This window comes from Hypanus sabinus, chromosome 16 (assembly GCF_030144855.1).
Source record: "Hypanus sabinus isolate sHypSab1 chromosome 16, sHypSab1.hap1, whole genome shotgun sequence".
Taxonomy (NCBI): Eukaryota; Metazoa; Chordata; class Chondrichthyes; order Myliobatiformes; family Dasyatidae; genus Hypanus; species Hypanus sabinus.
In genome coordinates, this window is record NC_082721.1 from 32,779,244 (window position 1) to 32,802,670 (window position 23,427).

General features: G+C 38.9%; 2 protein-coding genes across 4 annotated transcripts in view; one reads left to right on the forward strand and one right to left on the reverse strand.

Annotated features, from left to right (window-relative positions):
* The first annotated feature begins 77 nt into the window (after nt 1-77).
* rpl36 (ribosomal protein L36) lies at nt 78-8,668 on the forward strand. Of its 2 annotated transcripts, none has more exons than XM_059991517.1 (4): nt 78-215; nt 3,161-3,255; nt 6,424-6,558; nt 8,536-8,668. In XM_059991517.1, the coding sequence occupies exons 2-4, from the start codon at nt 3,163-3,165 to the stop codon at nt 8,623-8,625; spliced, it is 318 nt and encodes a 105-aa protein (XP_059847500.1). In that variant the 5' UTR covers nt 78-215; nt 3,161-3,162; the 3' UTR covers nt 8,626-8,668. The 2 variants fall into 2 exon arrangements, with proteins under 2 accessions (XP_059847500.1, XP_059847501.1); XM_059991518.1 differs by having other exon boundaries at nt 200-289.
* A 747-nt stretch (nt 8,669-9,415) lies between these two features.
* Nucleotides 9,416-23,427, reverse strand: part of lonp1 (lon peptidase 1, mitochondrial) — a 47,395-nt gene continuing 33,383 nt past the window's right edge. For both annotated transcript variants that reach the window (XM_059991515.1, XM_059991516.1), the window contains exons 11-18: nt 22,091-22,178; nt 21,700-21,822; nt 20,945-21,061; nt 19,997-20,137; nt 17,455-17,620; nt 15,304-15,512; nt 12,473-12,637; nt 9,416-12,130 (exon numbers count right to left, since the gene is read on the reverse strand). In XM_059991515.1, the coding sequence (XP_059847498.1) occupies nt 11,981-12,130; nt 12,473-12,637; nt 15,304-15,512; nt 17,455-17,620; nt 19,997-20,137; nt 20,945-21,061; nt 21,700-21,822; nt 22,091-22,178 (1,159 nt within the window). In that variant the 3' untranslated portion in view covers nt 9,416-11,980. The remainder of the gene's footprint in view (nt 12,131-12,472; nt 12,638-15,303; nt 15,513-17,454; nt 17,621-19,996; nt 20,138-20,944; nt 21,062-21,699; nt 21,823-22,090; nt 22,179-23,427) is intronic.

Consider the following 23,427-nt stretch of genomic DNA (forward strand, 5'->3'; position numbering starts at 1 on the left):
TTGATAGTAGATGCACGTATTATTTCAAAAGCAACCAAAGGAAGGGATTTTTTCCGCTAAAGGAAGAACATTTTCCTGAAGCCACACGGCGACAACACGAGCCCCTTGCGGCCGGTTTCCCTTCACATGGTCGCCGTGGCAGCGGGCCGGAGGCCCTGCAATCCCAGCATTCCGCGCCCGCCCAGTCCTTCCGGCCTGGCCGCCATAACCGTCAAGTAAGTGAAAGAAGGGCGGAATTTAAAACCGGGTTGTTATCCGAACCATCCTGCGGCTGGGTGACTCTTACTAGGTGGGGATGGAAAGGGTAGCGTTATATGTGATGTTTGGACAGGGTATTGTATGTTTGTGCATCGTTATTTGTGAATTAAGTTGGGGATTCGGACTCGGGGGGTGTCCGGCTGGAGAACCGTCTCCGCTCGGCGAAGGGGTTGCGATGTCGGTATTACTCTTTTCCTTCGATTTTCCCGATTTGTGCTTTCGCGATTTTATATCGGACCATCTGCTAAACGTTGGTCAGGTGGTTTGAAGATTTGAGCAGCGTGGTAGGTCCGGCTCTGCTGATAATACAGGGAGTTTTGGCCTCACCTCGGAGCTAGATATCTAATGGGAGGTTCTTTTACTCTGTTTTGAAGGCTTTATTCCCGTGGCCTACCGATCTTTTTGTCCCTATCTAATATCACTAACAAATTGGTGTTGCGTAAGGAAGATTTGCTGTGCACAAATGGGGTAACGTTTCCAACATTTCAGCGGTGGCCGTATTCAGGAGTGACAAATAAAGCTGTTGAGTTTATGATGCCCTGAAGATGTGATTGAACCTCAATTTTCTCGTTGATCTCTGGAATAAGAACGTATTGAAGAGGTGTTGGTAACCTAAGCGTATCCTACAGTAATGACATCTCATAAGTATGTAATTTGTTAGGTGTTTGGGGTGTTGAGAAAGGAACTTTGGAAATACAGGCCCTTTCCATATCAATATAGGATTTCTCCCATGAAACGCCTGTGTAGTACAATATTTAAGATGTTTCACAACGAGCTGTACAGCAAAACTATATGAGTGTAGTTTACTAAAATTGCAACTGAGGCAGCCAATTTGTATTGAACAGGTTTTTACAGATGTGATGGCAATTTTAGAGATGTTGCTTGGTGTTTGTTGGGAAACTTTATACCAATTCCTTGAGATTCTTTGTAATCAATTCATTCATCAGTTGTTTAATTTTGTTCATAAAATAGTACCTTTTGAGCCTCTAGCATGCTTTGTACTGACTCAGTGGTATGGCTAGATTTGCAGGTGTGCCTGGAGTAGAACTTCATGTCCTGGAGTCTCGCCAGAACGCTACCAAGCAGTGGGTGAAATTTCCAAGTGTCACTGAATGTTTTTCATTGAGTCTTTCCAAAGGCTCATGTGATCTGAAACATTGGCACTAACTTTTCCACACTTCTATAGGCAGATTTGAAAGCTGCGGTATTTTGAGTTGTATTTGATCCTAGTTGTAACGTGAAGCTATGATTATACTTAAGATTTCCTCAGCTACTTTCCTTAGTAGCTAACTTGTTACCCTGAGACTTGCTGCTAGTTCCAAGACACTAGTCGATCAAAAAGACCTCTCACTTATTGGTAACATCTCCTTAAGATGTTGATGTTTAAATGATGTTACCTCCTTAAGACCTTATTGAAAATTGAAGTGGTTTTCTATAATTTTAATAATGCCAGATACACGGGGGGGGGGGGGGGAATACAATGAGTAACTATAAGAAAGTTATAGTTAGACTATTATAAATGTCTCAATGTTAGAACTTCTTATTTATTTACAAAGTAAGAGATTTTTTGGCATTGTGGCAGATGTAGAATGATTATTCCTTCGAGTTTTGAATCATTGACGGGTGATTAAAAGGAAGGTGAGATCTTTAAAACCTGGAAACATCTATTATGTCGTAATTGATGGGCTTAATGCTCAATCCATGAATTTTAAGGAATTATGTGGTTACTTGGAAAGATGGGTTACAAAGGTGCAGGAACTGGGTCTAAACTGGGTAGTTGCATTAACTCAGACATATTTGGGCCAAACGGTACTACTTGTTGTAAGTTTCCTATTTGAATCTATGTTTCTGTGTTGGAGAGTTAAGTTGAAAATCATGGTGAACAAACTTAACTTGTATAGTACAAAATACATGGCTAGTACGGCCAAATCAGTTACCTCTGAGATGGAATCCTCTTGCTCTCTAGGCCAACAACAGAACTTTATAGTTAAAGTCATACATGATTTTTAAAATGCACTGAATATATGTGCATTTGGAATTAGTAGGGGAAATAACAAAAACTATAAATGCATTGAAAATTTAAAATGTAGAAAACACTTGAAAGTAGTTGGATTAATGGGAGTTGGGGGAAAGGGTCACCAAGGAGTAAAAGGTTTCTGGAATTGTGGGTGATGGGGCTGAAGTGATTTTTCTTTCACTAAGAATTGGTTAGCAAGTACTCAGTGGGCTGAATGGCCTCAATCATGGATTCTGTTGTACAATGATGATGTTATCAGCATTGAGATACCAGAATTTAAATCCCATCACAGTAACTGGGCATTCAAATTCAACACAGCTGACTGAAACTATGGCACGTCTGACTCTGAACCCACTGAAAAGTTCAATCGTTACTGCCCTGAAAGTCTGAATTATTTAGTTCAAGGCCTGTTAAGGATGAACAATAAATGCTGTCCTTGTTAGTAATATGCATATCCTGTGGTCAAGTTTATATATGTGGGACAGTCACAGAATGGATGATGTAGAACAGTTTGATGCGAGGAAAAACTAGGTATCATTTTAAAATAGGTGCAAGAAGGAAGATACTTGGTGATTATAAATCTTAGATTTAATCACTAGGTGGGTCATATTTAATTGGAGAGTTTGCATTGAATATTTACTGGTATAATTCCAGAGATTGGGGAATAACATGGAGAATTAAATTTTTCCCCTTTAGAGCAAAAACATGTAAGATACTGCACTGAGGGACTTGAACTCATGAATTTCCAATTCATCCAATTTCCATTCCTGAAATTGACAGCACTCAGCTAAAGTGTCACCAAATTTGATGTACAAATTTGCTGTATTTTTGCATTCACTTTGATTTGAATGACTATTGGATATTTGTTTCCCTGCTTCTATATAGAAATGGCAATCAGGTATCCTATGGCAGTTGGCCTGCACAAAGGTCACCCTGTCACCAAGAATGAGACCAGCCCAAGGCAAAGCCGCAGACGAGGGGTGAGTTGTTAACAGGAGCTGCATCTTTAATTTTAATGCCTTAATTTATTTTCCAGGTTTGGCATTCTCAATTCTCCCCTCCAATCAGCAATCCCTGAAAATAGCATAGTAGTTTTCTGAAAAGATCCTGTTCTGCACGGATTTAGGAAACTTAATTTTAAGGTGGTGAGGAGTTGTAATATATTGGAGAAATATTACAGTGATTGTCATCACAATTCATCCTTGCCTATCGCAATCTTACTGGAATTGACAGGATGCACCAGTCTCAAAGTAAGGAGTGGGCCTTTTAAGATGAAGCTGGGATTTTTTAAAATCAGAGAGTGTAGAGTAGTAGTTGCCAACCCGTCGATTGCGATCAACTAGTCGATCTTTGAGACTTTCCCAGTAGATCCTGAAAAAAAGAAAGAAAATACACAAATACTGTTGAGAGATTGTTTCCGGGTTGTGGGGATTTAGTTCTGTTCTTTCTGCCCAGTGCGCCTACGTGTAGTTCCCCTGCACTACACAGTATACTTCAATGGTCCCCAACAATATGAGTCAGCTGCACCTTTCCTCATTCTGTTATGCCGACTGTTGAACTTGAACGCACGCGAGGTCATCAGTCGCCTAAACGCAGTGATACCCTCGTGCCAGGGATCACTGGTTGGCCTCGGGTGGCCGGCAGGATGTGCCGTTGTTATTGACCTGGAGCGCGGACAGATGGGTGCCGCCTCTAATCCTGTTTCGCACACGGAATGTTCGCGGGGAACCGGGTGCTAAAATATTCGCAGACAACCTAATTCGGGCTCAGCGTTTCGTAAGTATCAGAGCAGCTACCTCGCTGCGATCTACTGAAGCAAACTTTTGTCGGCCGATAGGTCCTACGGGGGTGGGGGGGGGAGGCATGAGCTCTGTTGCACTCCTCACTTGGTCGGTCGTGCTCTCCAGACATCATGGGGACCTCCGGCCCTTCCCTTGTCCTCTCATGTCCAGCCACACCTGGCCAAGGCGCCTGGCGGTGGCAGGAGGCTGGAGTTTGGGCCCAGAGGCTGTCTAATGAGGCAATGAAACCCTCAAAACTGCTTCGGTACCTTGAGTCCAAGCACCCTGCACTTAAAGACAAACCCGTTGAGTTTTTTCAGTGGAAAACACGAGCAGCGTGAGACAGAAGCTAAGTGCCGAGAGCTGCTAAAACTAAATTGCAGAACAGACTGGACATAAAGAACCTGCTTCGAGTATCGCTGTATTCCCATTGTGTTTACCCCCCCCCCCCCCCCCCCCCGGTTAGCTGGTCCGCAAGAATATTGTCAATACTAAACCAGTCCGTGGTGCAAAACACGGTGGGTACTCCTGGTGTTCATATATTATTTCCACTTCCGGGTTGTGGGGTTTTGCTTCCGGTCTTTTCTGCCCCAGTGCGCATGCATGAAACTAATTGATCTGGGGTCAATCTTGCCTTCACTAAGGCCGAGGTAGGGGATCTTGTGCTTAAAAAGGTTGGTAACCACTAGTGTAGAGAGTAGTGAATTTACGGTTAATACAGGAAAGTAGGACTGAGATAAAATGTCAGTCATGTTATATGATAGCAGGGCAAAGCACAAAGAGTTGAATGGCCCATGTCTCCTCGGTGTCTTGTGTTTACTTATTCGTATTGGCTTAACTTTGTGCAACGGAGTTTGACTGTCTTCATCCTCCAATTAACTCAGCACCACAATTTAATGAGGGAAGATGAGATTAATGGTTCTGGTTCACGTCTTCTGTTTTTAGTTTATTCTGGTTTACAATAATATAAGGAATAGCAGAAATAGGCTGTATGGCTTTTGAGATTGTTTTAACTTTGATTCCCATTCTGTCTGTTCTCCACAATCTCTCAGTTTTGAATATACTAATTGGCTAAATCCTGCTGGCTGTGGTCATGTGGGAAAAATGCCACTCTGGAAAAATTGTCAGATATTTGTAAGCTTTAGTTCTTGTACAGCTTTGACTGAAGTCAGAACCTTGCCTCAGCTTGTATTTTGTCTGTGATGCTCTGGAGATAGGGTCCTGGTACTGTACTGCACGAGATTTGTCTCTGGCCTTGTGCCAGGCCTCATGCCTTCAGGATACGAGGTCCAATGAGATTCCACTTGTGCATCTGTACCAGTTTAGTGTGGCTGGCAGGTTTGGGGAGCAGATAGGCTAAAAGCAAAATCTAACCGATGACTCAACTACAGGTCTTTTGGGTGTTGGATTTCAAAGATTTACCACTCAAAAATTCCTCACCTGTGTTAAGAGACCTGTTCCTCAAGTCTAAACTCCAGTGAAGGTAACCTCACAGCTTTTATCTGATCAGACAAAAATTAGAGTACTCTTGTTTAAGAGGGTGATAAGTTTAAGTCCATTCTATCAAACCCTCATCCCAATAATCAACATGGTGAATCTTTGCCTAAAACAAGTATATTCCCTTGAAGATTAAATCTGTGCAGAATACTTGAGTTATATTTGCCAAATACCTGCATGGTTGTAGGAATTCTTTAATTCCTGTAACCTTTTAACAAGGGTCAACATTACATTTTGTTTACTGCAGTACTTGAATTCCAGCATTTTGTTCTATTGGAAACATTTTATATCTCCCTGACAGCTAATAATTTACATTTTCATACAGTCTTATCTAACTGGCACAATAGATAATTTCATGTTTCCCAACTTGAAACTGCCCTTTATTTGTCCTCTGCTTACTCCTTTTTCAGATTTTTACCCTCAAACTTTACCACTTAGCATCATCTAACTTGAGTACATTAAATTTATTCCTATATCACAACAAACATTAAGTATAAATAGCTGAAGCACCGGCTCTGATTTCTGAAGTTTGCTAACTTGAAATAAAATCTGTCCCTGTTTTTCATATTAATTAACTGTCTATTCATGCTAATCTGTTGTTCTCACCATGAATTATTCAGCAACGTTTTGAGGAATATTTAAATGGGTTTAATAGATCCAAGTCCAGTTTAGTGGTTTCCCTTTTATCTGCTCTGTTGGTTACTTTCCCAGTAAACTGTAATAAATTCTTTAAGTGTGGTTTTCCTTTCATAAAAGCTAAAGTAAAATATGATTTTAGAAAATTGTTTATCAGCATTATTTATCCACTAAAAGCAATGGTAACAAGTGGGTTTGGAATGGAATTTGAGTTCTGTTATTTTTTTTCAAAAGCGCCTGACCAAGCATACCAAGTTTGTCAGAGATCTAATCCGTGAGGTCTGTGGCTTTGCCCCTTACGAGAAACGTGCAATGGAATTGCTGAAGGTCTCTAAAGATAAGCGTGCACTCAAATTCATTAAAAAGAGGGTAAGCAACAATATGGTCAACATGTTTTCATATCTTAAATATATTAAGTTTTTATTCTGGTTGTTTTGAAAAATAACAAGTTAACTTGATAATGTATATTAACATGTTTGAGGATTTTTCTCAGTAGAACCCCCCCCAAAAAAACTTCTAATGCATAAAAAAACTAAAAGTTCAAAAACCAAATGTCAGCAAGTATTCATCCCCTTTTGCTCAATACTTAGTTGAGCCACCTCTTGTAAGTAATACAGCTAACAGTCTTTTTGGGTAAGTCTCTATTCGCTTTGCACAATGGGATAGAGGAAGATTTTGCCCATTCCTCTTTGAAGAATTGCTCAGTTGGGTAACAGCAGTGGACACTGATCATGAGGTCTTGCCAGAGATATTCGATCAAATTAAGGTCAGGACTCTTGACTGGGGCACTCAAGGACATCAGTTTTCTTTATTTAAAGCTGCTCCATGGTTGCTCTGGCAGTATGCTTTGGTTCATTGTCCTGCTGAAAGATGAACTTCCTCCCCAGTTTAAGCTTTCTGGCAGGGCTAGCAGGTACTTATCCAGGAACTCTATGTATTTAGCAGCATTCATCTTTCCATCAATCCTGACTAGATTTCCGGTCCCTGCTGCTGAAAAGCATCCCTATAGCATGAGCTACCTCCTAAGCAAGTAGGGATGGTGTTACTTGGTTAATGCACAGTATTAGATTTACACCACACATACACCTAGTGTTAAGGCCAAAAAGTTCCACTTTAGTCTCCATATAACCACATCTTTACGGTATCTTCTGAGTGATGCTTTGCAAAGTTAATATGGGCAAGGGTATGTTTCTTTTTACCAGGGCTGCTTCCTTGCCATTCTTACATAAATCCCCTTCTGGTGCAAGACCTGGGAGATTGTGGGGCCATGAACAGTGGCTCCAGTTGCCGCCACTGACTTATACAACTCAAGAGTGACTCTTGGTGTCACAGTAGACTCTGTGCCAGTACCAATCTTCTCCAGTGACCCAAGTTTAGAGGGTCAGCCTGACCTAGACCATGAGGTTCTGGTTTTGCAGTGAACTGCACTGAGCTCCAAGTTAGGTTCATTGCCTTCAAGATGGTCTTGTCACCTTCCCCAGATTTGTGGTCCTCTATTATCACTTCCCTGACTTGTCTTGAATGCTCTTTTGTTGTCATTTTGGTTTGGTCTGTTGAAAATCTAATTGGGCCTTAGAGAGAAGTGGGTAATTGTTTTCAATGAATTTACAAGAATAAGTCCAAATTTTATTGCACCTGAGGGAAGTTGGCTAGTAATTAAAGCAGATGAATACAGCTCCACAATTTTGGTTTTTAATTTTTAGTGAATTGACAGGTTTTAGAATGTTTCTTTTGATTTGACATGATGCACAATGTTTTTGTAGATCAGCTCAGTATATTTTTAATTTAGAAAAATGATACAGTAAAATGTGAAATAGTTTAAGGCACTGTGTATCCATTCTGATTGTTGGTTCATTAGAAAAATATCAGGTTTGGAGATGTCTTGTTTTATGCTGCATCATCCATATTAAATTAATACAGCAGGAAGTTTCCCAATAATAGTTAATTGATATGGCTGGAGATTATTTTAGTGCTGTATGCCAGGTACATCCTGAGATATGGGTAATTTGAGTGAGTGTGTTACTTGTGGAGCAGCACTCTAACACAATGGAAGGCAAAAGTTCCCAACTTGGGGACTACAGCAGTAAACAGGTTGGGAACCTTACCATAAGGGAACTGCACAAGTTGAGAGTCTATGGATTAAAAGATGCTGCCCAATATACACAATTAATTTAATTGTAATGCTGGCAGTATTGAAACCAAAAAATAATTTAAACTGCAGAAGCACCATTCTAACAAAAATAAGTTGTGTTATCAACTTAATATATTAGAGGACCTGACAAAAATGAGCTTTTGTTCACAATTGCTTTGTAAAAGTTTCTCTAAATCTGTTTACATTTCTTCCAGGTTGGAACCCATATTCGGGCCAAGAGGAAGAGAGAAGAACTCAGCAATGTATTGGCAGCAATGAGAAAAGCAGCAGCAAAGAAAGATTGATCTGTACTAAGTTGCTACCAATAAAATTCATTTTTAATGTTGACACATGAACACCTGGTTTACATTTACAATGAAGACTGCTTTTGTGGAACCATTTATGGTATTTAGTTTAAAGCCTTATTTCATATTTCCTTATGAGGCAATTTAGTTTGGTCTGTGCAAGCTCACCATGCAATTCCAAAATTGAATTTCTGTTACCTATTCTTTATATTTAATAATAGTGACACTAGTCGTGTGCTAAGTATAAAGAGGAGGGAAGTGTAGAAAAACTGCATAGCTTGAAAAATAGTACAGAACGACTGTATCCTGGGGCACTTGGAGTAACTTGGGCAAACCATAAAGGTCAGTCAAGTTTGTGTGTCAGTTCTGGGATTAGGGCCTACGAGGGATGGTACACTAACGAGATAGCATTGGGGAAAAATAATTGCTAAAAAAGATGGAGAGGGGAAAACACCTGAGCCAATCTTCAGCCAGGAATAGCCTAAGAGAATATAGGGAAAGTTAAGATATTTTCAAAGTCTAAACACTGGAACTTAAACAATTTGAGCTGCAACTATAATGTAATATAAATTAAAAGATCTTGGCAGCATGGGTTTCAGGAAAGAAATGGAAGACACTGATTAGAGAACCTAAAGAGCAAACACGAGGAAATCTGCAGATGCTGGAAATTCAAACAACACACACAAAATACTGCTGAAACACAGCAGGCCAGGCAGCATCTATAGGGAGAAGTGCTGTCGACGTTTTGGGCCGAGACCCTTCGTCAGGACTAACTGAAAGGAAAGATAGTAAGAGATTTGAAAGTAGTGGGGGAGGGGGAAATGTGAAACGATAGCAGAAGACCAGAAGGGGTGGGATGAAGCTAAGAGCTGGAAAGGTGATTGGCTAAAGTGATACACAGCTGGAGAAGGGAAAGGATCATGGGATGGGAGGCCTAGAGAGAAAGAAAAGGGGAGGGGAGCACCAGAGGGAGATGGAGAATGGGCAGAGAGAGAAAAAACAACTAAATGTCAGGGATGGGGTGAGGAGGGGAATTAACAGAAGTTAGAGAAGTCAATGTTTGTGCCATCAGGTTGAAGGCTACCCAGCTGGTATATAAGGTGGTGTTCCTCCAACCTCAGTGTGGCTTCATCTTGACAGTAGAGGAGGCCATGGATAGATGTAGCAGAATGGGATGTAGAATTAAAATGTGTGGTCACTGGGAGACCCTGCTTTTTAGAGGAACTTTGCAATTAGATCAGAATCACAATGCATTTGTGGTGAAGTACATTTAATATATGATGGATGGTACCTTTATTGGATTTGATTTTGAAAAACAAGCCAGGCCCAGTTGGAGAACAGCTTAAGAGATGACAAATGATTTAAGATAGGTAAAGTATAACCCAAAGTTTAAAAAAAGTTTGAGAAGGGATGATAAAAGTATAAGGAAAAAGCCTGAGCTATGATCCCAGAGTAGAGCAGAGAAAAAGCACGTGCCTGTGCTATAAACCAGGCCGGTATGTCTTTTAAACAGTGGGAGGAAACCAGAGCACCTGGAGGAAACTCACCCAATTTAAGGGGAGAACTTATGAGAGCACCAGAATTGAACTCTGAAATTCCTTGAGCTGCAACTTGTACTAATTACTCCACAAGTGGTGAATCTTTAATATGGCGTGCAGACAAAAACAAATGGCTGTATCAAGACTTAAATGATACTAAATAATGTGATCGTCAAAAGGAATACACATTTAGAAAAAAAATACAGCAAATGGATCTAGCATATACTTCCAAGGGCAGTAGAGATAGCGAATTGTAGGCTTTCAATAGAGATGGAAGCTATCCCGAAAGAAAATGCAAGAACCTTGACATGGCAAACAGCTTCCTTCAATGCTGTAACCATGATCATTTAAATAAAGGCACATCTCCAATGCTCCATCCAACCTGATTATTAAGGCTGAATATGTCCTTACAAACTGGGACAGACATGAGCGAAACCCCTACAGAAGGGTTAATCTGCGAGTTTGAGAGGCAGGAGGGGGCCTATCCTGGGATTAGAGGCCTGTGAGGATGGGAAAACACCTTTTGTTCTGTTGCTGCTTGTGTGTTGTGTTGAACATCACAGACATGCTAATGTTGGCACCAGAATGTGTGGCAATGCTTACAGGCTGCCCCAGCCCATAAGTGTTGCTTCCTAATACAAACAGCACATTTAAATTTTTTTTGATGCACGTGTGAGAAATAAATCTGAATCAGATTCAGCAGCAAAACTCACTTACTTTCAGTTGGAATCTATAAATCAGTAATTTCACAGACGAGTAATATACTAAAAACTGATTATTAAAACAAAAATATTCCCAACTGTTTGGTTAAAATTGAAGCATCAAGTTCCCTAGCACAATAAAAAAAAGTATTGGTAGCAGCTGAAACTAATTATTCTACCAACTAATACTCCCTTCTCTTAAGTGGAGTATACATTTTCAGATGCCAGACTGAAAACAGATCCCAGTTTGCTTTTTATAAAACTGACATAATTATAGCTATAACTACAGCTGAGGCAGTTGCAGGTAACGATTGATAAAATCAATCCAGTTTGTATTCAACTGAAGAAGAGAATCAAAGGCTAACTAATAGAATATCAAAGGGTGTGGTTGCCCAAATAAGTTAATGAATGCAAAGCAAGTTACTGAAACAGTACAACTGTTCCAATGTGTCTTATTCTCAAGCACAGATTCACTGGGAAATGCGGAGGGGATTTTATGATTCCAGCATCATTGCAGAACGCACATTTGTCACTAACCGGAAAAGTTAATTAAAATAGACCATTCTGAATGTATCAATTCATATCTGGACATGGAGCATAGATGCCAGGCACCTCAACTCAAATGATCAGTGAATATCAAAAAACAATTTGACTAGAAGTCATCACAGACCAGATTTCACTTACACAAAGCAGAACTTGTACATCTCTGGAGATAAGTATCCTGTTGACATTTTCTCAATCATCAAATTGTGCCAAGTGTAAAACATAAACTTAGTAAAAACTAGAGATAATATGAAGCTTTCCTAATATATGTAGCTATCATACAGGATTTATTCATAATCTACTGATTCCAATTGCTCCAGGATTCTATAATATCAAAATTGAATAATTCTAGTACATTTATTAAAATAATTTCTTAACAAAATTATTAATGCCAAGATATGATACAATACTTTAGTAAATGAGTACATTTTTCCTCACACTCAATTTGCTTTGTTGCTTTAAGTCTTCCAGTGGTGTTATGGACCACATAACATCTGATTGTTTTTCTGCAAAAGGGCAATTTATAGAAATACCTTGTGATCAGTTCAATCATTTGTTCTGTGGTCAGTAATCTTATTTATTTGGAAAGGCTGTATTATACACATCCTGGTAATGTTCAGCAAAATGCACCTCCAGGCCCTCTGTAATAAACTTCGGTAGATCAAAAAAATCCTTTTTGTTTTCCATTGGTAAAATGACGCAGTTTACACCAGCTCGTCTTGCCTAAAAAAAAAATAAAACACCATTCAGTTGCAGTCAAACTTCTGGACTACTTGTTTTAAAATGTACTACTATTAACGTTTTTAGATTCCTTTACAGACACTGATCTATATCAAGAAAATTATCTTAAATGTTTGAGAAAACCTGAGTTTTAAATTCTTAGGAAAATACTAAAATCAGAATTGTAAAATTCAGAACTGGCAGAAAAAAAACTTAAAAATTATTAAATTCTCTTATTTAGTTTAAGGTTAAGTGCTTTAATTAAACAATTACAATTTTGATAAGGCTCTTGAGCCATTCCTTTTCAACTCCAGCTTTGCTTTCAGAAACTTCACTGCAACTTACAGCAATGGTTTTCTCCTTAATTCCACCAACAGGCAGGATTTTTCCAGTTAATGACACTTCACCAGTCATGGCTAAATTTTGCCTTGCAGGTTGATCCATTGCCAGAGAAAGCAACGCAGTTACAATTGTACAGCCTGCACTTGGACCATCCTTGGGTGTTGCACCCTAGAGAAACAAAACAATTCAGTAATTAGAAGGTTTAAACAGTGTCACTGATAATAGAAGAATTGGATTAAACTTATTCTTCATTAGCAATTCTTTGTATAGGTATGGTAAACCTCCGATAATCCACTATCTGACATTTTGCAAATCCCAGTGGTTCAGCAATTGGCTCACCAGGTGATGTTTGCTACATTTGCCATACACCCTCAGAAGGCTTTGCTTACCCTGTTCCCTTTAACCTCACCTGCTTTTATTGGTCACGCTTTTCTGAAACTTATAAGGTATTTTAGAATGTTGCTATGTTCATCTTAGAAACAAATGAATTAACAGTGTAATTGCATTTGATAGTTTGTATTTCTTAAATTAACAGTAAGTACTCAGCTGTCAACACTGGAAGAGTAGGAAGATAAATGTTTCAATGTTTCCTCCACGACAATTCATCATTCCCTCACATCTGTAATATTTATTTATATCAACAGAACATAGCTTTGTGCTGACAGTCTGCTGTATTTTTTAAAAGATGTTAAAATAATTGCAAGAAATGGTAACCTGGTAAATGGAAATACCTTGAGTGAAGATATCTACAACCACACTGTTGCCCAATGAGCTAGTGCCACCTGCCTGCATTTGCCCAGTCTTCTAAACCTCTCCTATCTAGATGCCTTTTAAATGTTGATAATGTTCCTGCCTCAACTACTATTCCTGCCAGCTAATTCCAAATACACTCTTTGTATGAAGGGCTGCCTCTAATGTTCCTTTTAAATCTCTCGCCTCTCATAACCTATGCGGTCTTGTTTTTAGTAGCTCCCTCCCTGGGGAAAAAGGCTATGATGGACCTTAACAGGGTCTTGCTAAAGTCGATATAGAAACAATTATCGCCCTTCCCTCATCTACCCTCTTGGTTACATTCTGGAAGAACTCCAAGACACAAATTCTCAAGCACAAAGCTACACTGACTGTCCCAAATCAGAACATCCCACCATATGTTGGTAGATCCTGTCCCTCAGCATCAACTGCATTACCTACCGATGTCAAAATCTGTGGCCTGTAGTTTCCTGTATTATTTTTGCTACTTTTTTGAAAAAAAGGTACCATATTAGTCACTCTCCAGTTTTCCAGAATCTCCCTATGGCAGAGGTGAAGCAATAATTTCTGCAAGGCTTTCTACAATATCTTCTCAAGCTTTCCACAAGATTCAAGAATACACCAGATCAGGCCCTGGAGATTTATCTACCTTGATGTACCTTAATGCCTCTAATATCTCCTCCTTGATAAATTTCTGTTGTCCAAGAGAACATCACTCACTTCCTTCACTTTCATAATTTTTCTACATAGTAAAAGCTGAAGAGAAATATTCATTAAATATCTCAGCCATTTCCTTTGGTTCCACACACAGGCAGCCATGTTGATCTTTGATGGGACCTAATCTCTTCATAGTGACCCTTCTACTCTTAATATACCTGTAGAATCTCAGAATTTTGCTTCTCATATCCTCTTGCTCCCCTAACTTCCCTCTCAAGGCACTCCTGCACTTCCTGTAGTCATTGGAAGATTGACGTTGCTTATGTGTAGTGAATGCCTCCTTTTTCTTGACCCAGATTTTCAATATCTTTCATCAACTAGGTTTCCCTAAACCTGCCAAAATTGCCTTTCACCCCAACAGGAATGAGCAGCTCTTAATTTCTTGACAGCTCTTTAAAGGCTTCCCTCTTTCCCTGCAAAAAATCTCACTATTGCAAGATTGAATTGAATGGCTCCAAATTTTGTGTTGCTTGCATTCAGGACCTCAGTTTGTGAACTGTCTGTTTCCTTCTCCATAAATTAAAGAACTCACTGACAGACGCTCCACCATTTGCCCTACCTCAATCCCCAGGAGGTGAACCCTCTCTTAGAGGTTCCCCCAATGTACTGATCAAGGAAGCTTTCTTGGACACATCCACTCCATCGAAGCCTTGGTTGGCTCAGTCATCATTAGAGAAATTAAAATCTCTCACCGGTATTACCTTATGTTTACAACTACCTGCACTCTCTCCATAATTGCTCTTTCAATTCCCACTGACTATTGGGAAGGTGGGCTATAATAAAATCCCAGCGTGACCATCCCCTTTCTATTTCTCAGTCCTGCCAATATTGCCCCACTGGATGATAGACCAAGAATATCTTCTTCAAGGACTGTTGTACTGTTGCTATGTCCTCTTTCATCAAGAAAGCAACCACCCTTTCGTTCTTGCACCTGTCATGCCTGTAGCATTTTTCTCATCTATGTTCTGTTTTGGTTATGATATTCCAATCCAGAGAGCTCATTCATGTCATGAGTTCATCGGCCATACCTCAAACCTTTTGCACTGAAATAAATGCACTTTAAACCAATGGCCTTTTCTTTCCCCTTTCACTGCACTTAATATTGTAGACTTAGTATTGCATTACCTAGAAAAGCACTGGTTTTACCCAAAACACCACTTATGTGAAAGTAGGGACAAATTGATTTAGTACAGAGTTGCAGTATAGTGTTAGCTAATGCAGCCTTTGGTGTGCGGTACATGTATAACAGTCAACAGAAAATGCTTCGTTTATAGTTGCGAAGTAAAGTTGTGGCAATTAATTAATGCAATTAGCATCCCTTTTATGGAACAAAATACCTTTGCATACTTAATAACTCAAACACTTACTTCAGGCACATGGAGATGAATATGCGAGTGAGTCAGGAAATCATTAGTAGGATCTTTCTGCATGAGAAAGGCCCTGGAAAATGTATAGGCAATTTTTGCACTTTCCTTCATCACATCTCCCAGCTGACCAGTCACTTCAAGAGAACCATCTTTACTTTCTTTATCTCTTGGTCGACGAAGGGAAGTTTCAATGAAGAGAGTTGAACCACCTGATTGAGTATTATAAGGGACACAATTATTTCAGGATGTTTCCACTGTTGGAGAGCCAAAAAAAAGACCTTATCTATCTGATTCCCCTTTGCTATTTATTTAAAAGACAGGACATGGGTGGTTGTTGAGATTCAGGGAGATTTAGATATTTAGAATAAAAATACTTAAAACTTATAATGCTGGCTAACAATAAACCGGTTTCCAAGAACCTAGTTTTTTCTTTCTGAAGAAGAAACTAAGGTTGATTACCTGGGGTCTTGTGCAATTTCAATATCTCAATTGAATTCAACCCAAACTAAAGTTAAGGTGTATTGGTATTGGTTCATTATTGTCATATGCACTGAGATACAACAATGTTTCTCATGCTGACGAGATAGATCATGCCATACATCATTACACTGAAGTAGTTAAGAGAAAACAGAATGTAGAGTTGCAGTTACAGAGAAAGTTCGGTGCAGAAAGTCAGACAAAGTGCATGTGCTACAATAAGGTGGATTGACAGATCAAGAGCTCATCTTCTAATGTGTGAGAGATCCACTCAAGAGAGATAAAAGTGGGATAGAAGCTGTTCTTGAATCTGGTGGTACATGTTCTCAAGCTTTCTATAGTCTCAGCAACAGGTAGGGGGAGGAGAGAGAATGACTGGGGAGAATGGTCCTTAATTATGTTGTCTGCTTTAAGAGTAAGAATGTGATAAGGCAGTCCTCAAAATAAATACTCACATTGTTCCTAATGGTCACTTGAGAAATGGAACAAGTTCCTCATCTTCCCTGTTATGATTTATGCAGACTGGTTCTCGATGTGCAGGTTTGTCACTTGAGGAGTAGTTATGCAGGGTACCACTCTACATTCTTAAGAGTTTAGGATACTGAATTCATCAATACATTAAAAAAAAATCTTAGTTAAAGGCTTGACAAGATAGATAAATGGAGGTTGTTTCTCCGGAGTTCAGAACTAGGCATCATAGGCCATCTAGGACTGAAATAAAAAGAAAGTTCTTCATTGAAAAGGACGGTGAATATTTGGAATTCTCTCAACCAATGTGCTGTGGAGCTTTTCTTATTAATTGATTAAAAAATAGAGATTAATAATTTTCTACATTCTAGTGGTTGGGTTGAGGGGAAACAGTGCAGGGACCTTTTTTTTTAAAACGTAGATCAGGAATGATCTTGTAGAATGTCAAAGCAGGCTTAAGCACCTGAGCAACTACTCCTGCTTTCATTTCTTATGTTCTTAAAGGAGATAGAATAAGAAATAAAGCATTCACCCCCTCTCAGAAAATATAGTAAGCCAAACAATTTCTTGCTGAAATATTGACTTAATTATTAAAAGCTTCAAAATTACATATGATAAATAAAAAATGAAACACAGATTTTGGATATCTAACTAAAAACAGAAACTGCTGGAGATACTCCGTCATTAGGTTAGACAGTAATAGGCAGTAATCTTGGATGGAAGATTGTTAGATGTTTCCCTTTCCATAGAGAGTATCCAACCGAGTATTTCTAGCATTTCCTGTAATTATATTAGAAACTAACAAACTGAAGTTACAGGCACAATCCCATGGTATTCTTGGAGGGGTAGGGAGGATCATAATGTTGAAGGCAGTTACAGAAAAAGAAGGAAAGACCACGACTGAGAATTTTGAGGGAGAAAAAGTGGTGGTCCATTTTAGTGAGCAGAGGGATTATAAAAGATTTAGTAAACTTGGTTGACGGAAAATTGAGTTGGAGCTTGAAACTAGCTCTGTGGATGGCGAAAAGTAGTAGCAGTGTCAGATAGATAAACATGAAATTAAGCAATTCTAGAGGTAATATTCATTGTGGTATCTCAGCAGATGAATGAAGCAGAGACAAACAACATCGAAAAGTTGACAATTGTCAAGAATATATTATGTCCTTATTGTGGACCATTTTTGAAATACAAAACTCATCCTCTCACCCATAGCTGTCCAGGCTAAACCCATTACAACTCCTGATGGAGTGACATCATACATTCGGTCCACTGTGAATATAGGTTTTCCAACAAAATCATGGAGGTTCTCTGGCGTTGCCACTACCCTGTCAGTTTCTTTATGTACAATTTTATATGCAGCCTTGCGGAATACCTGCAGGAGAGTAATCAAGTAATTTGTGGCTGCAGAGATCATCTATGAAATTATTTAAATGAGGTATCGAAACACATGCAAATCCAAGTAATACATCAAAACTTTTAAAAACAGCTAAGAAATCTCATGTAAAATTATGTCAATTGAACAAACTCATCAGCTGTTCTCCACAGGCATCCCCTTCTGCACATGGAGAAGATACAGAATTCCCCATCTAGCAAAGCAGCCAAATCTGTATGGAATAAAAACACAAAATGCTGGCAGGACTCAGCAGGCCAGACAGCATCTATGGGAGGAGGTAGTGACGATATTTTGGGACTCCTGATGAAGGGTTTCAGCCCAAAACGTAGTCACTACCTCCTCCCATAGATGCTGTCTGGCCTGCTGAGTTCTGCCAGCATTTTGTGTTTTTATTTATTTCTAGCATCTGCAGATTCACTCATGTTGCCAAATCTGTATGGAACCCCTTTATATAGAAACATGCTCCAGCAAATTGTATTTGGATTTGCCAAAAATCTACTGCAACAAATTTTCACTACAAAGCCTGTTGTTTAAAATGTTCATACCCTTTCCAAACACTGATAACTTTTAATTGTTGCCTAACTCCAATCTTCACCAAACTGCCCACTTATTAGACATTCCATCACTTATCCTAAATATTCATTCCCTTCTTCAGCACAGTGTACCATCCAGACAGGCAGTAAGTGCTGACTTTACTAACTTTGCCCAGGTTCAGGAAAAAAAATATCTCTGGTATTACAAAACAACTATTATGCATGTGCTCCTTTTCTTCAAGTATTCATGTTGAAGAAATTTTTAAATAAACTGAAAGCAAAAAAAAAATTATACCCCCCTCTCTACACCTCAGTTTTTCTCTACTATCTGATTTGATGCTGAATCATGCACTTCAAATCAAAGTTTGCTCTGGGTCCAATCATTACTTTCCCTATTAGTTCAGGTTTCAGACAACTCATTCATTTTACTATAGTTATTTAGCTTGCAACTTTATCATTTGCCACACAAAAAAAAAATGCACTTGCAATTACATGCCCAACTAGACACCATCAGCTACCATCTACTTAGAAGATTTGTAAAGGTTTCACACTTTAGGGGTATCTTAAATAAAGGCAGAGGGCCCAGTGATTCAGGGAAGGAATTCTTGAGCTGAGAGATCTTGGGATCTAGGTTCATAGCTCCTTGAAGTGGCCACACAGTTCAATAAGGTGGTTAAGGCGGCTTATGGAATGCTTGCTTTTATTAGTCAAGGCATTGAGTTCAAAAGTCAGGAGGTTGTGTTGCAACTTTAAAAAACTCTGGTTTTATAAACATCTGGACTTTTGCATACAGTTCTGGACCCCCACTATAGGAAGGATGTTGAGGCTTTGGAGGGGATGAAGAAGATGAGGCTTGGTTTAGAAGGCATGTGCTATCATCAGAGGCTGAGGGGAGATCTCAGAGATTTAACAAGATTATGAGAGGCATAGATAGAGTGGACAGAGAGTATTTGTTTCCCAGGGTTGAAATGTCTAATACCAGAGGTCAGGCATTGAAAGTGAGAGGTGTTAAGTTTTTTTTACTCAGCGAGTGGTGGAATGTGCTGCCTAGTATGGTGGTAGAAGCAAATATATTAAAGGCTTTTAAGAGACGTTTGGATAGGCACATGAGTGCAAGGGAGATGGAGGGATATGGACATGGACATGGTGTAGATAGGAATTTGATAGATAGGTGTTTGGGAATTTAGATTTGCTTTTCAGCTGGCTCAGCATAATATTGTGGGCCAAATAGCCCATTCCTGTGCTGTACTTTTCTATAAAACAACAAACAAAGATTAGATGGGAAAAAAAAATAATTTGTGGGCGAAGTAAACAAGTGACAGGGACAGAAATGCAGACGGCTACCAAGTACAGGGACAAGAGTGTTGAACTAGTCATAGAAATGGAAATGGGCAAGATCATGAAAACAGGGTTGAAAATTTTAGCAGGAAAACCTATTTTTACTGACTTATTTGCATATATGGAGTGATGCAATGTAACACTCTACTACAGCAAAACATTTAGTGCTTACATTAATAGAAGGTATGAAATCCCCCTATATATTTTTAATATTACTGGGCAGCAAATACAATGAAGAGAAAAAAATTACATAGTTTTGTCTAATTCTATGCCCGATTCAGCATAGCTGAAAACCAGACTGCATAATAATTATGTTTTGGATTTTTAGTTTCAACAAAGAAATTTCTTTATATTTTGATGCATGATATACTGTAGTTCATGCAGAGTCACAGCTGGGGCTACTTTATTACACTCCTTTGAGTACAGTGTTACCTGTAGTGTCTCTTCCATGTTAGAACACTTCTACAGTGGCAAAGACACTTACCTTTTCCACCTGCTTTTGCAGATTGCGAACCCCACTTTCCCTGCAGTACTGTTTGATTAGAATAGTTAGTGCTTCAGGTGTGATTTGTGCCTTGTCTTTATCCAGGCCACAGCTATTCATTGCTTGGGGAACTAGATAACGCTGCAATGAAAGTACAAGTTAATTATCATGCATTTTTACAGTACTTTACATCCTCAGACATTTCAAAGTGCTATAGACTGTAGTGTATAGGTGTCAAACTCAAGGCCCGCAGGCCATATCCGGCCCGGCATACAATTATATCCGGCCCGTGAGATAATTTTAGATAGATCTATTATTTTAATGATTAATGGCCCGGCGATTTGAAGCCTATGATTGTAAGTTAATACCAATCATAAAAATAATGCTTGCTCAGCAGTCTTCTTCATCTTCTTCATAAGAAACGGAATTTGTGAAGTGAAACACTTTGTACTTATAGCAGAGACTGAGCCACATGAGAACAGGCTGAAAAAACGGAGGCAATGAAAGCTGCGTTCGCACGCGCCCGACTGATCCGGCCCGCATGAAGCTGCATTTTGCCCAATCCGGCCCGTGACCTAAAATGAGTTTGACACCCCTGCTGTCGTGCAATCACTGCCTTTTTCTATAGACAAAATGCAACATCTATTTTGTGCATAGCAAGGGTGCATAAATAGCTGAAGTAAGGAAATATGGTTCAAGTTCACAACCTTGTGCCAGAATTTAGGAATACAGAACAGAGAATGCAATCCCACTATTAAATAGAGAACATAAATGAGATCCTTCATTTATATTCCATGCAATGTAGGATGCACAATGTAGGATAATGTAGGATGCACTAATATACGATTTCTCATGTCCAATGCAAACACTAGAATAAATGCACACAGCTTTTTATTATTTTTATAGTAATAAATAATATTCTGCCCATTTAAAAAGGAACAGATTTACCTCAGCAATTGCAAGTTTCTCCTGCGCTACATAACCAGAAACATTAATCATCTCCATTCGATCCCGGAGAGGTTCAGGAATTGTTTCAGTCACATTAGCAGTGCAGATAAAAAGTACCTACAAAATTTAAAATAAATGGTTGGACAGAGTACTTTCAGTGCTTTTCTTCCGCTTCAGTGCCAAGAGTCCTGATTTGCTCCAGGTACTTTACTACAGCTGCCTCAATCCTCATGAGGCTCAAGCAACCTAGACTTGGTGACAATATTTCTTGGCTTTCTTGTTCCAAATGATTTAGATGGCCAGACAGGATATTTCTGCACAAGACTATTAAGTACAATTTTTTGCAGCCTTTGTCCTTCTGTCTTAATTTCACATTAATTTGATCAGTAATATTAAAATTCAGTGTTGTCAGAATACTGACAAACTTATTCAGCCATTCAGGATATTATAGCTAATCCCAAGTTTTTCCTCCACTGACATCCATTCAGGCTATTTCCACAAGCAATCAGAAATAGGAACCAGGGTGATATTCTTCATCTGTTGCCTGGGATGCAGAGATTATTTAGAGCTTTCCCATATGACCCAGATAAAATCAGCTAAACATGACACCATCATCCATATAATGTTTCACTGAGAGTTCCATCTGGAGGTAACAGATTTAATCTCAGGTACTTTTGATGAAAGCCATCAATCCCAAAATTTAACCCCTTTCTTTCATCGCAGATGCTACCAGACTTGCAGAACCCAAACTATACCTTTGATAAGTCGACTGGCACATCAAGATAATGGTCCAAAAAGTTAAAATTCTGTTCTGGATCAAGAAGTTCCAGGAGAGCTGAAGATGGATCCCCTTGATAACCACGACCAATTTTATCAATCTGTAGTAAATAAGTATGATTGATTGATGTGATCAAAAATTCAGAATTCCTGCACACTACTTAATAAGCTAAAGTCAAGGACAGTAGATCACTAATGGAAATACTGCTTGTGTAAATTAAAATCAACAAAAATGTAATTAAGTACCTGTAAGTGTTGAAAACACATGAAAAAGGCAATTATACCTTAAGGTTATGAAGAATTTTTGATTGACACTGGTTTAAAGCTTTCAGATGAAATATTAACTACAACCATATTAGAGAAGGTTACCTCATCGATAAGAACCAATGGATTTTCAGTTTTTGTTTTCTTTAGACACTGAATGATTTTTCCAGGCATTGCTCCAACATATGTCCTCCTATATTAATTAGAGAAGCATAAAATGGTTACCACAACCATTAATATATTGCCGTATACTTCTATGTTGAACACCGTTTGAAGCAAAGCCAGAAATTAACACTGGTTCAATAAGTACAGAAGAAGAGTCCTAGTTATCGAACATGGAAACATTTGGCCCACCAGATCTATGCTGACCAATATGCTCATTTACACTAATCCCACTTGCCTGTATTGAATCTCTAGCACTCTATACCTTCCTAATCTAAGTATCTGTCCAGAAGACTCTTAAATGTGTTACTGTTGCCACCTCCGTCATCTCCTGAAGTTCTCGTCACAATGATGAGAACATGGTTCAGAGCTGCACATCCCAGAAAAACGTAGCAATAGGCACCTACAACACTAACCAATGAGGAAACATTTTAGATCAAATAGAGTTTAAAGCTGTCTCACAGTGAACAAGCTATCATGAAGAGTGCTATCAGACAACCTATGTTCATAATTGATTTGCTTACTGATGTTAGATCTGAGTTCTGACAGATTCTGTTATTTTGCATAACACATTGTTGTTTGGAACTTGAAAAGCCTTAAATGCTATGAAAGCTACTAATGTCCCCTTAAAATGTGATATTCTTGACAAGACTATATGATGTCAAAACAATCTTATTTTTTTAATCCCCTTTTAAAATGCCCAACATTTGATTTGCCATCTTAATTACTAGTTAGTACACACAGGTGCAAATGTACACAAACATATACTACTTTTCTTGTCATCTCTTATTTTCCCAAATCATACTCCCTATTCCACTGGCCTATCCCATTCACTTGACACAGCTACAACCTCTTGTGCTCTTTTCATAGTCCACACAACCACCTGAATTTGCTTAAATTTGGGTAAATTGTGTTAACTTTTCAATCATCATCAAACTGCGATTGAAAGGGGAACCAATAAAAATCCTAAGATGACTTATCTAGTAATGATTAGGTTCCAAAGAAAAGCTGGAGGAACTCAGCAGGTCAGGCATCATCTATGGAGGGAAATGGACAGTGGACATTTCAGGTCAAAACCCTTCAACTAGACTGGAAGATATAGTTAGTATAAAGAGGTGAAGGAAAAAAAATCAAGTCAGGTTTATTATCTGATTATGGAGGGAAAGAAGCTATTCCTGAATCAGCGAGGTTGGATACCCCCTCCCTGACAGTAGTAATGAGAAGAGGACATGTCCCAAATGCTGAAGGATGCCGCCTTCTTGAGTCACTGCCTCTTGAAC

What these genes read in the sequence shown, in the direction of transcription:
- rpl36 (XM_059991517.1), top strand. Translation starts at nt 3,163, where the DNA reads ATGGCAATCAGGTATCCTATGGCAGTTGGCCTGCACAAAGGTCACCCT. An exon ending in GGCAAAGCCGCAGACGAGGG is followed by an intron (nt 3,256 to 6,423) that starts GTGAGTTGTTAA and finishes TTTTTTCAAAAG; the next exon opens with CGCCTGACCAAGCATACCAA. An exon ending in TCAAATTCATTAAAAAGAGG is followed by an intron (nt 6,559 to 8,535) that starts GTAAGCAACAAT and finishes CATTTCTTCCAG; the next exon opens with GTTGGAACCCATATTCGGGC.